This window comes from Euleptes europaea, chromosome 2 (assembly GCF_029931775.1).
Source record: "Euleptes europaea isolate rEulEur1 chromosome 2, rEulEur1.hap1, whole genome shotgun sequence".
In the NCBI taxonomy this organism is placed as follows: Eukaryota; Metazoa; Chordata; class Lepidosauria; order Squamata; family Sphaerodactylidae; genus Euleptes; species Euleptes europaea.
In genome coordinates, this window is record NC_079313.1 from 87,724,044 (window position 1) to 87,737,253 (window position 13,210).

Sequence of the window (13,210 nt, forward strand, 5' to 3'; positions counted from 1 at the left end):
AGGGACCTACAAACAGCACCCGGAACCCTTGTGCTCAGTCCTATAAACCACTGTTAGATTCCTATTTGCTGTTAGCAACTTTTTTTTAAGGGCCTGGGGAGAAATCTAGGATCTGGGCATTTATTCTGAGGGCCAAGTCAGCACTCTGCTCCACTTACTGTCAGAAGCCGCTGCAAGTGGGAAGAAAGCACTGCCTACAATCCCAAATGCCCTCATTTGTCCCCAACAGTTTTGAATGCCCTCCAGATTTCATAGATTGCTCTGGAAGGGTATATGACCCTAGGTAAGGACTGCAGAACTAGAGTGCAGTTAAGAGGGCTCATGTCTGGCAATCCTAAAGCCGGAGGATACACAAAATATTTAATAAGTAATTTCTGAAACACTTGGATTTTGAAGGGTCACGGGAAGGATTACCAGAATTACACAACAGCAGTCCTCAACATCCTTTTGTGGGGTAGAATTTACAGGGCAAAACAATTTGCTCCCACTATTTTGCAGCTAATAGTTGAACTGAGTTATGTCACTGGCAATGATTCTTTGGGTATTTGTATGACCGTACTGCACTCTTCCATATTCTGCTCCGCCCCAAAAATCTCCAGGTATTTACCAAGCCAGAGCTGGCAACTCTAATGTGCTCTATGTACATATAAGTACATTAAGAGTAACAGTGAAGCACCAAAATGCTTTATTTTTTTCAAGTACATATCTTAATTGTTGCGAAACATCTGGAAAATCAGATGAACTCTATTAATGGCAATAACTCAATAAAGCATGTGCTCTAGGGTTGGCAACCTTCAGGTACTAGCTGGAGCTCTGCTATTACAACTGATCTCCAGCCGAAAGAGCCTTTGGCAACAGGACTCTATGGCATTGAAGTCCCCTCCCCAAACCCTGCCCTCCTCAGGCTCCGCCCCCAAAATCTCCAGGTATTTACCAAGCCAGAGCTGGCAACTCTAATGTGCTCTATGTGCATATAAGTAATGAACACAAAATCCACCTCTGGCTCCCTCAGGGACACAACTGTGATAAAAGATGAACGTCTAAAGTGTAAAATATTTGGTTCTTGTAGGTTATCCGGGCTGTGTGACCGGGGTCTTGGTATTTTCTTTCCTGACGTTTCGCCAGCAGCTGTGGCAGGCATCTTCAGAGGAGTAACACTGAAGGACAGTGTCTCAGTGTCAAGTGTGTAGGAAGAGTAATATATAGTCAGAAGGGGGTTGGGTTGAGCTGAATCATTGATACTTTTTGCAGGACAATGATTCAGCTCAACCCAACCCCTTTCTGACTATATATTACTCTTCCAACACACTTTGACACTGAGAGACACTGTCCTTCAGTGTTACTCCTCTGAAGATGCCTGCCACAGCTGCGGGCAAAACGTCAGGAAAGAAAATACCAAGACCACGGTCACACAGCCCGGATAACGCACAAGAACCAATGAACTCTGACCGTGAAAGCCTTCGACAATATTGTAAAATATTTGTTTGTTTAGCCAGACTATGTTGGTCTATTTTACCTGGCCCAATGTAATGGATAGAGTTTAAATATACAACCCCCCATACATCAGTTTTGTTTCACTTTCTCAGAAAATTACTGAGCTTACTGTTGAGCGGAATCTACTTACTCTCCCTTTCCGCTCAAGGAGAGCCACTCTTCACTATGTGTACTCAAGATTGCCTACTACCCCGCCTGGCACCTGTAAGGTAAAGGTCCCCTGTGCAAGCACCGGGTCATTCTTGACCCATGGGGTGACCTCACATCCTGACGTTTACTAGGCAGACTTTGTTAACGGGGTGGTTTGCCAGGGCCTTCCCCAGTCATCTTCTCTTTACCCCCAGCAAGCTGGGTACTCATTTCACCGACCTCGGAAGGATGGAAGGCTGAATCAACCTTGAGCCAGCTACCTGAAACCGACTTCCGTTGGGATCGAACTCAAGTCGTGAGCAAAGCTTTGGACTGCAATACTGCAGCTTACCACTCTGCGCCACGGGGCTCCTCCTGGCACCTGAGAGGACTACAAATCCCACAATGCTCTACATAGCGGCGCCGGCTCACATTCTTTCACAGAGCGCGGCTGAGTCCGACTTGCTCCTCAGAGAACTACAAGCCCCATCATGCTCTAGGTCGCCGCGCCTCCTCGCATTCTCTCATGGAGCCAAGATGGCCGACACAGGAACCGGCGGCTCCAACAGCTCGGGCACGGTAAGGAAGGCTTCGGGACAGTGGTTCCGTTTTTGAGGAGCGCTCCGCCCGTAGGCCTGGGGAGCCGTGTGGCCGGGTCTGTGCTTCAGGCCCGCCCGGTAGGAGTTCACTCCGAGCACTACGAGGCCTCCGACGGCGACGTGCGGGACCCGGTTCCTCTCGATACTTCCTGAACTGATGGGGTGGGTTTCGGTTCGGTTTATGGAGACGACATTGGTGGTGATGGCTGCCAGCTCTAAGAGGGGACATGTTCATGGAGGAGAGGGCTATTCATGGCTGCTAGTTAAAGTGGATACTAGTCATGGCGGCTAGTTAAAATGGATACTAGTCACGGCTGCTAGTTAAAATGGATACTAGTCATGATGCATACCAGTTCTCTCCAGGATCAGAGGAGCATGCCTATTATCTTGGGTGCTGTGGCACACAGGCAGGATGGTGCTGCTGCAGTCATCTTGTTTGGGGGCTTCCTAGAGGCACCTGGTTGGCTCCTGTGTGAACAGGCTGCTGGACCTGATGGGCCTTGGTCTGACCCAGCAGGGCTTTTCTTATGTTCTCTTTTCTTATGTTCCCTTTAGTGGAAGAAATGAGATAGCAGCGCAAACGTCAACACAGCCAGTCCCCGTTCCGCTCCCAGGGACTCCCTCCCATGCTTTTTGAAACCAGAGTGTAGAAATCATATCATCCATTTTACACCTTTAATTTCCCCCTCCCGTCTTAAAGGGTATGCGTTCAGTTCGAAAGAATGAGGAATGGAACACCCCCCCCCCCAAAAAAAAGACATCTGAAGTTCTCATGTAAATGTTTCAGGCTTCTGCGGCTTTGGAGAACATTGTACAAATGTTGCTTACTTGTAGTTAAACGATTAGTGAGATGCCTCCGTGTCCCTAAATAGCAAACAGGTGACTAATAAATACTAATATGTATTATCTTAATTTTGTATGTGGATTCACAGGACATAGAGGCTTAGTTTAGAAGGCTGTGCAGATCTGTGGCCATTGCTCTGACGGAGAGCACAGCCCATGTTGCTGTCAAGAACTAATATGGTCAGCCAGAATATACATGTGCAAAGCAGGGGGTGGGACACTAGCTTCTACAATGCAGCGTTTCCCAAGCTGGAAACACAGGGCACTGCTTCGACGGCAGGACTCTTTCCAAAAGGCCATTGGTTCTTCAGAGTCATAGGAGCAGTAAAATGAGACCAGCCACAGATGTAGTTGGGTCTCTGCCTACTTAGGGGATGCCATAGGAATGCAAAAAAATATGACTTTGTAAATGAGGTCTCCTTCCCCCCCCCTCAAAAAACAACAATAATATCCTAGGAAACCAGCCTGGTTAGGACTGAATAGGTTTCAAGAAGTATGGAATGTTGAAATCTTTTGAGAGGTTAAAACAGCCTACTGAAGTCTGAGAGTTTATATAACCCTGGAAGAGGGATATTTGTGGGAATTTCCCAATCACTTCCCACAGTTTCTTGTGTGTAGTTCTGTATTTTCCAAGTTAAAGAAGTACAATGCTGTTTCATGAATGAGGAACACAGAGTTGGTAGGGGTGAGAAGAGCCTTTTTTGTTCAGCTCTGCCATCTTCTGCAGTAACGTAGTACCGGTTAATACAGCAGTCATCATTGGAATGGAAAGTACTTGCAGGATCAGGGTACAAGTGCTAAACTCTTGAAGAAGGACCATGTAGAATCGTGTTTAGCAGTATCCATGCACTTCTTGGCAACTTTTGCAAGCTCTTTGTTTGCGAACCACCGGTCTTTTATTTCTGTTTGTTGCTTTGGTTCTGTCCCAGCAGCGGTCAGGTGGCAAACACTCAACAACCCCAGCAGACAATTACTATCTGGCTCGAAGAAGGACCCTCCAGGTAGTGGTCAGTTCACTGCTGACAGAGGCTGGGTTTGAGAGTGCTGAGAAGGCTGCTGTAGAAACCATGACGGAGATGATCCAGAGTTGTGAGTATCACCAAACATGTGTTCCTGGGTTAAAATAATTAAAAAGCTGTCCATTTCCAGTGTCACATACATTCTCCTTAAAATGAAGACAGTACCAAACACAGACAGTTCTACTTTTTGTTCTTGGACTTGACCATAAAGAGACTCCTGCTCTGCTTTAAGACCTCATTGAAAGGAAGCCGTTTGGCAGGAGAAACTTCTTCTGCTGTGACGTTGCAGCAGTCTGGAAGCCTGCCCTTCTGTCCTGCCTGCTGTTTGCAGAGCCCTTTGTACTGTCACTGACAAGGCTTGGCAGCTGGGTGCTGCTCCTGCGTCATATGGGAAGCCTGGACCATTCATTTTCTCTGCCAAGAACCTGTTTTAGTCACTTAAATTATTTGCAAACCTGTCTTTCTCCAAGTTGAGTATCAGCTTAATAATTAAAATTAAAACATTTCTAAAAATAGCCAAGAAACAATGAATAAGCAGCCAGCGGTATTCTAATCTATGGTAATCATGAAATTACACCCAAAGAGCCACTCAGCCAAATGCTCTTTTGAATAATGCAGCCTCTCCTAAAGGCAAGCAGCATAGACACTTACCTCACCTCCTCTGGTAGAGTGTTCTAGAGTAGAGGGGTGGCAACTGGAAAAGCCTGGATCTAGGCAGCGGCAGAGGGAACAGCCAAAGGCCATGCTGGGCAGAGGGAAGTTGCAAAATGAGTATATACTGGGAGAGATGGTCCTTTAAGTATGTCAGACTTGGGTCACGAATGGCTTTAAAGGTAAGCACCAGGCCAGCACTTTGATCTGGATTCGCAGCCAGTGCAAGGAGATCAGAATAAGCACAAGATGCTCCCTGTAGCCATCCCTAGATATTAAGTAGGATGCTGCATTCTGCATCAGTTGATATTTCCCAGTCATTTTTCAAGGACAGAATTTTGACACCTGGAGCCCTTTTGTCAGTTAATTGGTATCTTCTCTTAACAAACGAGGAGAACTGTTGTGATCTTGACATACCTGGTGGATCACACAGAAGCATAAGCTGATTGACAGTTTGATGACCTTATTGTTCATGGTCATGTGCTTTGAAACATATAGCCAAGTTGGGGATGCACACTTCTATTCGCATTCCTGTAAGTTTAACGGTGTCAAGTAGTATAGTAAAGGGGGCATCAAATACCTTGATTTTTCTCACAGGAGTGGGACTTGTTTGCATTAGTTATAGTGTTATAATAATGACTGTAGATTTCAAATCTCAACACTTTTCTTTCCCAGATATTTCAGAAATAGGGAGGAGTGCAAAATCTTTCTGTGAACATACTGCAAGGACTCAGCCAACCCTTTCAGATATTGTTGTCACCTTAGTGGAAATGGGTGAGTGCCTGGATGTGCTTTATGTGGCTCTATTGCATGTGATCGGTTTTGCAGGTGTGCAGAGGTGGAAAGTGATTTTGTAACTGGTAATTTTATGGACGTGGCTGCTGCTAGTGAGGATGTACAGTCAATTCCCACTTACTTTCATATCTCTTCAGCCTCACACTCAAATGGTCCTTGATCTATTGAGTTAGAGACAGTTACAGAAGGATTATGGAGTTTCCCTGCTTTCCCCTCCTCCAGAAGCTATTTCTGACCCTGAGAAAGTTGATTCCCGGGGTCATGGAACCTGTGGTATAACAAACATGCAAGTGAGTGGACTGCGGTGATGAGGGAGAAGGGAAGGAAATAATTCCCCTTTTTCCTCCTCCATCAGTAGAGGCCGGAAGGATGATATTGTCCCTTTCCCCACTGCGGCCTCCCTACCTGTGTGGCTTTAGTTCATGTGAGGCCTGGGACCCCAGGAATAAACTTTCCCAGCATCAGACATGCTTGCTGGAAGAGTGGAAAGCAGGGAATATCTGCAGCCATTAGCACCTTCTATAGACTGACTGTTGGATCCAACACTTTGGTTGGTTGGAGCATGAGGATTGGGGTGGGTGGGTACCATGGAAGGGTAGAGTGGTCCTACTGCCCTTTGGTCTCTTTTCCCCATGTACCCCCTGCCTTCTTGTCTTCCAGAAGAAAATTCAGCCTACTCACTCCTGCTCTTCTTAGCTGTAGATATTGTAGTGTGGTGTAGTGGTTAGGAGCGGTCTGATCTGGAGAACTGGGTTTGATTCCCCACTCCTCCACATGAGCAGCGGACTCTAATCTGGTGAACCAGGTTGGTTTCCCCACTCCTCCACATGAAGCCAGCTGGGTGACCTTGGGCTAGTCACAGTTCTCTCTGAACTCTCTCAGCCTCATCTACCTCACAAGGTATCTGTTGTGGGGAGAGGGAGGGGAGGATTTTGAAGCTGGTTTGATTCTCTTTAAAAGGTAGAGAAAGTCGACATATAAAAACCAACTCTTCTCCTCCTCCTTCTTCTAAGTTTGGCCCAACTGGGACTTTTGGCACATGACTCAGTGAGTGTGGGCACCTGCTGTTTTGTCTAAATCTCTGCCTGAATTCATATGGAGTCAGGGAAAGCAAATATTTGATGAATTATCCAGTTTTGCAGTGCAGCCAGTGAGCCAGGGTTTCAGAGATGGATGAATTACAATTGTGACTGTGGAACAGGCTGCTAGGACTCTCTTTTCCCTTTGTTTTAGGATTTAATGTGGAAAACCTCCCTGCTTATGCCAAACGGTCCCAGCGGATGGTGATCACTGCACGTATGTGAGCTTTTGTCTAGTGTCTGGGAGGCTGCTGAATCTGAGGCTGCAGTTCTAGGCGTGCTTATTTGTGAAAAAAATCAGTGACACTTCATTGCAAATAAACGTATGGAGCGGTGGGACGTGCCTGTGTAGGGATTTGGGGCCCAAGCACAGAATAATTTTTGAATGTACAGCAAAATAAAGTAGAATACTGATGAGGTAGAATGGGTTACACCACTTGAGGATGCAGGTGGAAAGTGGTGTTTCTGAATGCTCCTCTGTGTTAAGAACTCTCTGCAAATAACAAAACAAATGGAACAAGCCAAGGAGTAGGTGTTGCCTTTGAGGATGTAACGGTACAGTTTGTTGGATACAGGACTGCACCAAAAAGGTATTTTCCTTTCAAGTTCAATCCCTTGTTGCCACCTTGTGTTGCAGTGTTGCCTGATTTTGCATTTCCCTGACTCTGCTCCCCATTATTGCTGGCTGCTGGTAGGGAAAAGAAATGCACAACATGAAGATGCCATGACTTAGATTATGGGGTAGAGAGAGAAAATCTGGGCTGCTGTTTACATGGGACATGTAATATGTGCAGTTACCTTGATATTGCAAAATCAGTCATATTAAATTCTTGCACAGCCTTTTTCGTACCATTCTGCCTGCAGGGAACAGTTTTTACTATGTTGTTGCCTAACAGGTTCATCATCTCAATTGTATTAAGTGCACCTGTGCCATTGGTTTGTCCCAGTAGATTGCCTCAATGTTATGCTGGGTTGCTAGCAAAGTGGCAAGGGCTGCCATGACTGAATTTCTGTTTCCAATTTTAGCGCCTGTAACTAATCAGCCTGTGACCCCAAAGGCCCTGATAGCGGGACAAAACAAGCCTCACCCACCCCACATCCCATGCCATTTCCCAGAATTCCCAGATCCTCACACTTACATCAAGACACCGGTAAGTTGGCCTGCCTTCTCCCCCCAAAAAAGATCACATGATGTCAAATTTTGTATTAACTGCCACAGAAATTGGCTCTCCAATAGAACTTTTAATGGAAGGTTGTATACTGAGTTGTTTAAGATACATCCTGCCTTGGGCAGTCCCCATTGTATTAGCAGCTCACTGAAGAGTTACTTGACTTTTCATCAGTGGCTTGCACATGAGGTTTTGGTTGCCTATCCAGTGGATGCGAACCATCCCCTGGGCCAGATGGTATGCACCTGTGAGTGCTCTAAGAACTTTCTAGAGAGCTTACAGAGCCTTTGTCCATCATCAAAATATCTTGGAGGATGGGAAGTGTGCCACAACACTGGAAGAGGGTGAATGTTCTCCCAATCTTCAAAAAAGGGAGGAGGGATGGCCCAGGAAACTATAGGCCAGTCAGTCTGATCTCTGTCCCAGGGAAGATACTAGAGCAGATCTTAAAGGGATCAATATGTGATCATCTGAAGGACAACTTCATGATCTGGGGAAGCCAGCAAAGATTTGTCCCTAACAGGTCCTGCCAGACCAACCTCGTATTCTTCTGTGATCGAGTGATGAGCTTACTGGGTTGTGAGAATGTTGTTGATGTTGTTTACCTGGGTTTCAGTAAAGCTTTTGTCAGGGTTGCCCATGATATTCTGATGGATAAACTGGAGGACTGCGGACTGGATTCTAGAATAGTTAGGTGGATAGGGAACTGGTTGGAGAACTGCACCCAAAGAGTAGTTGTCAATGGCATTTAATCTGATTGGAGGGAGGTGTCCAGTGGGGTGTCACAGGGCTTGGTTCTGGGCCCGGTACTTGTCAATAATTTTATAAATGATCTGAATGAGGGGGCCTGGAGGACTGTGTGCATTTCTGGGGGCCTCACTTCAAAAAGGATGTGGACAGAATGGAGCGGGTGCAGAGGAGAGTGACAAGGATGATCAGGGGCATGGAGGCCAAGCCCTGTGAGGAAAGGCTGAAGGACTTGGGAATGTTCAGTCTGAAGAGGAGGTTGAGGGGAGACATGATCACTCTACGTATTTGAAAGGCTGTCACTTAGAGGAGGGTAGGGAACTTTTCCTATTGGCAGCAGAGGATAGGACTTGCAATAATGGGTTTAAATTACGGTTGGAAAGGTACCGGCTGGATATTAGGGGAATTTTTTTTTACAGTAAGAGTTGTTAAGCAGTGGAATCAGTGCCTAGGGAGGTGGTGAGCTCCCCCTCACTGGCAGTCTTCAAGCAGCAGTTGGATGAACACTTGTTAGGGATTCTTTAGGCTGATCCTGCATTGAGCAGGGAGTTGGACTAGATGGCCCCTTCCAACTCTATGATTCTGTGATTCTATCCATAGCAAGGTCTGGCCTGATGGCCCCCAATGAGTCTGATCATTACAAGTTCAAGATTGTGCATTGTCATCATTGCCTCTCTCTCTCTCTCTCCCGTCTTTCAGACTTACCGGGAACCTGTCCAGGATTACCAGATCCTACGAGAGAAGGCTGCCTCCCAAAGACGAGATGTTGAAAGAGCTTTGACTCGCTTTATGGCAAAGACAGGAGAGACACAGAGCCTTTTCAAGGATGATGTCAGCACCTTCCCTTGTAAGAGATTCTAAATGGCAGTCTAAGTGGCAAAGCACATTGTGTTTTTAAGTAGGATGCTGTGTGGTTATATCAGGATCTGGCATTGACTTGCTATTTAGGAGAATCACTTAAACAGCCTTATGATGTATCCCAGTGGTGCATCAAACTGACATCCGACTGTTCTAATAATATAGTCAATGGAAGATGTTCAGAATTCATTATTCATTAGTGAATTGTGTGTGTGTAAAATGCCGTCAAGTCACAGCTGACTTATGGCTCTTCAAGGCAAGAGACTAACAGAGGTAGTTTGCCATGACCTTCCTCTTCATAGAGACCCTGGTATTCCTTGGCAGTCTCCCATCCAAATACTAAGCAGGGCTGACCCTACGTAGCTTCCAAGTTCTGTCAAAATTGGGCTAGCCTGGGCCACCCAGATCAGGGCATTAGGGAATTACTCATATCTTTTTACTTCCAGATTCCAAAGTTTTAACATTTGAGAACAGCATAAGCTAGCAGATGGATTGGCCTGATTATTTAATAGATTAGGTGCATATAGAACCATGGCAGCATAATAGCGGAGATCCTCTGCTTCAAGGTTCTTTTCAGACCTCTTTATCTGACACTGACATTCTCCCTTCCCTGTCTCCAGTGATAGCTGCCAGGCCTTTTGCCATACCCTATTTGACAGCTCTGCTTCCCTCTGAATTGGAAATGCAGCAGATGGAGGAGACAGATTCATCCGAACAAGATGATCAGACGGACACAGAGAACCTCCCAATTCATGTGAGTATGGTAGAGCCTTAGAGACAAAGTTCAATTCAGTGTGCCATTATTTCTTGATACCTGTAAATTCCATATTAAACAGTCCTCTGAAGTTGAAAAAAAGTTGCAACTGGAATATGCTGTATAAATTTCTTCTGCATAATCCTCCTGAATACATCTGGAGACTGCTGGTAGGCAATGTGGCTTCTCACCATAAGGGAAAAAATTCCAATGGAACAGAACACCCCTTTTGGTGATTTTTTTTTTTTTTGCATCCCATTGCAAAATAATGTAAAACTGTTTATAGGGGTGGGAGATGTTGTGGGTGACAAGGAAATATATCTCTGTTGACAACTGGGCCAGTGTTCCCTTACCTTGTCCTAGTTGCCCACAGCTTCCAGTTAGGGCAGAATGTAAATGGAGGTGCATATCCGAATATGCATCCTCACCCACGTTCTGCCCTAACTGGTCCTGTGTAACCACATGGCAGGACTGGAACACACAAAGCTTTGGTGGGCAATAAAACATGTAGTGTAAAAAGACAGGAAGCATTGGCTGTATGTCAAGGTAACAGATCCATTTCCTCTTTCAGAGTGAGGAGGGAAGGGTTTTGTTTTCCTCCAGTAATATTGTCATGTAGCCACCTATGACTGATGATGTGCTATGATTTTATCACAATCTGTATGGGATTTTAATTTTCTGGGATCACAGTGAAGAAGGCCTTTGAAGTAAAAATTAAATTTGCACCAAAACAACATTAAATCAGGGAAACGGTGGGTGCTAAACAGGTATGGGGAAAATGTGCAAAAGAGTGGAGGGTAGGCTTCCTCTCTGTGCATCCTTTCCCCTGCTGGTTTGTTCCTTTGCTGATAATTTTTGCATCAAAAAACTCAGCGCAGCGCTACTTTGCGTTCCGTTTTAGACCAGGAAGCATTTCCTGTTACCCAGCAGGGGGCACCCCACTCCCTGCAATGTCCCAATGTTGATTACTGCCTTGTAGGCCCTGAGCATCTTCTGTTTTATTTCTTGTGTCTGGGCATTCTTCAGCTCTGAATTTGACATTGTTTGCATCTTACCTTACTTATCAGGATGACTCAGGAGCTGAGAAGGAGAATGCGTCAGTACTACAGCACAACACATCCATGACGGGCAGCCGAAATGGAGAGGAAAACATGATAGACAATCCCTACCTCCGCCCAGTGAAGAAACCCAAGATCCGCAGGAAGAAGTGAACTGGGGCAAACTGGCGGGGTGGACTAAATTAGAGACCGCCGTGGGCCCTCAGTGGTCCCTGTGCTGTTGAGATGTGGCACAGGAAAGGCAGAAATGTACTGCTGGTTGAGAGTCCGATGGCAAGGCGGTCTTCTCCGCTGGAACTTTTCCCTTTAGTGGTTTGTTACAACTTAAGCTAAAGACTGAAAACCCTGACTTGAAAGCACCATGTGTATTGATGTGTAGTCATGTAGTCAACATGCTGCCACTTGTGATTACTGCAGCCATCTTTCAGTCCTTCAGATGAACTCTTGTTTTTGAGTGTTGCAGGCAGATTTGCAGACAGTGCGGAATGCTTCCTCCCGTTTCACCAGGCATCAAGCAACCACAGGAGACTTGTCCCTTCTTTTCAAGCCATCTGTGTCTTGTTTAAGTTGCGGCCACTGGGATTTAGGCTGTGCCACTGTGCTAAATGTGGTGGGTTTGGATGAGAGCTGGCTGGATACCAATAGTTGTGCCTTAGCGAAAATCAAGGCTGCATAATTCTGAGCTTTCTCAAGGACTGGGTGCGCTTGGGGCTGCAGTGTTCATTTGAGCTGCTACGAGAATTGCAAGAGGGAGTACAGCAATAGCTTGATTAAAAGAAAAACTTGCCACCAGATCTGCCAGTGACCATGCTTGAGAGCAAATTCTACAAGATGTCCACTTAAAATGCAGTTATATTTCAGCAGGTTGGTTGTGGCTGTTGTGCCTTCAACTGGCTGAGAATTCCTTGTGAGCTTTTGAATCTTGTATCTGCACTTTATGATTCAGAGTCTTAGATTTCAACTCTCCTTAGCTCTTCAGTGCTACTATTTTGCAGTATTTCCACTTGCTTCTTGCAAAGGTTCTGACCCTGGTTGTGAATATGAAGGAAGGGGGAAAAAAACTGACCGGGTGAAACTTCAAGTGTCTCTATATGGTATTGTCATCTTTTAAATGAATATAGCTTTTTCTTACTGGCAGAAATCGTAATGGCTTCAAGAGTAAGCAAAAGCGCTGAGCTGCAGGGAGCAGTTTTTTCTCCACCTTCTAATGGCTGCAGCTGCATCTTAACTGAAAAGGTTTGTTTTTTGATTCTGTTAACTCCAGCAGTCTGAAGATTAACCCAACAACAACAGCTGTTTCCTGATGTTACTGAACTCTGTGGTTTTGACATCAACCTTCAGATGAAAACAAGTCATTACTTAAAAGCTCATAGAGCTGTAAAAGATGGACACACAGTCCTTGTGGCCCACTGGTATTTTTGCTTATTCCCCATATGAAAGGTTGGGTATGAACTTGACCAATATTCATAGAAAGTGGCAGGAAAAGTCTTTGGTTTCTAATATGACTGTGCAGTTTTCCTCTTAGAAACTGAGGCCAGTCCCTTCCACTGCTCTCTACCTGGCTTCTAAGCATGGGGGGGGGGGGGTTGGCCTATTAAAAAAAAATCTCAGGAGACCTACAGCATCACCTTGAGCAAGCTTGTTCTGTGGTTGTCAAAATTGCTTTCCCCAAAACACTTTTTAGTTGTAAACTATTTGTCTGAAAATGTTCCAAAAGGAGAAGTGAGGTTCTTTGTGGAAAGTTTAAAACTCTGGGCCCACAGAAGCTTCTGGACTCAACTTGCACCGTAAAAAATGCTTTTCCCCCTCTCAACTCAGAGAAAGCTTTTGGTCTTAAGAATCATTACAATGCTGTGTTTATTACATGCAAGTTGACAAGAAGGAAGGGACTATATTTTGCATTTCCCCCCCTCCAAAGTTTCCAGTTGCCTTCCTGAACAAAATTGTAGATCTAGTGAAACTGGAAGGAAATAAGAATGGACCTTGAGGACACATCCTGCTTTGGATGTTGTCCT

At 45.4% G+C, this 13,210-nt stretch overlaps 1 protein-coding gene across 3 annotated transcripts; it reads left to right on the forward strand.

The window, feature by feature from the left end:
* The first annotated feature begins 2,136 nt into the window (after positions 1–2,136).
* TAF8 (TATA-box binding protein associated factor 8) lies at positions 2,137–11,391 on the forward strand. Of its 3 annotated transcripts, none has more exons than XM_056845021.1 (8): positions 2,137–2,202; positions 3,998–4,154; positions 5,411–5,509; positions 6,764–6,826; positions 7,636–7,760; positions 9,225–9,372; positions 10,004–10,137; positions 11,205–11,391. In XM_056845021.1, exons 1-8 carry the CDS (start codon positions 2,161–2,163, stop codon positions 11,346–11,348), a joined length of 912 nt encoding a protein of 303 aa, XP_056700999.1. In that variant the 5' UTR covers positions 2,137–2,160; the 3' UTR covers positions 11,349–11,391. The 3 variants fall into 3 exon arrangements, with proteins under 3 accessions (XP_056700999.1, XP_056700998.1, XP_056701000.1); XM_056845020.1 differs by having other exon boundaries at positions 2,150–2,202; positions 3,995–4,154; XM_056845022.1 differs by lacking the exon at positions 2,137–2,202 and adding an exon at positions 2,282–2,300 and having other exon boundaries at positions 3,995–4,154.
* Positions 11,392–13,210: the final 1,819 nt, after the last annotated feature.

Coding starts and splice junctions, on each gene's coding strand:
- TAF8 (XM_056845020.1), top strand. CDS start 2,161: ATGGCCGACACAGGAACCGGCGGCTCCAACAGCTCGGGCACG. Junction 7,761..9,224: donor ACACTTACATCAAGACACCG/GTAAGTTGGCCT, acceptor CCCGTCTTTCAG/ACTTACCGGGAACCTGTCCA. Junction 9,373..10,003: donor TGATGTCAGCACCTTCCCTT/GTAAGAGATTCT, acceptor CCCTGTCTCCAG/TGATAGCTGCCAGGCCTTTT.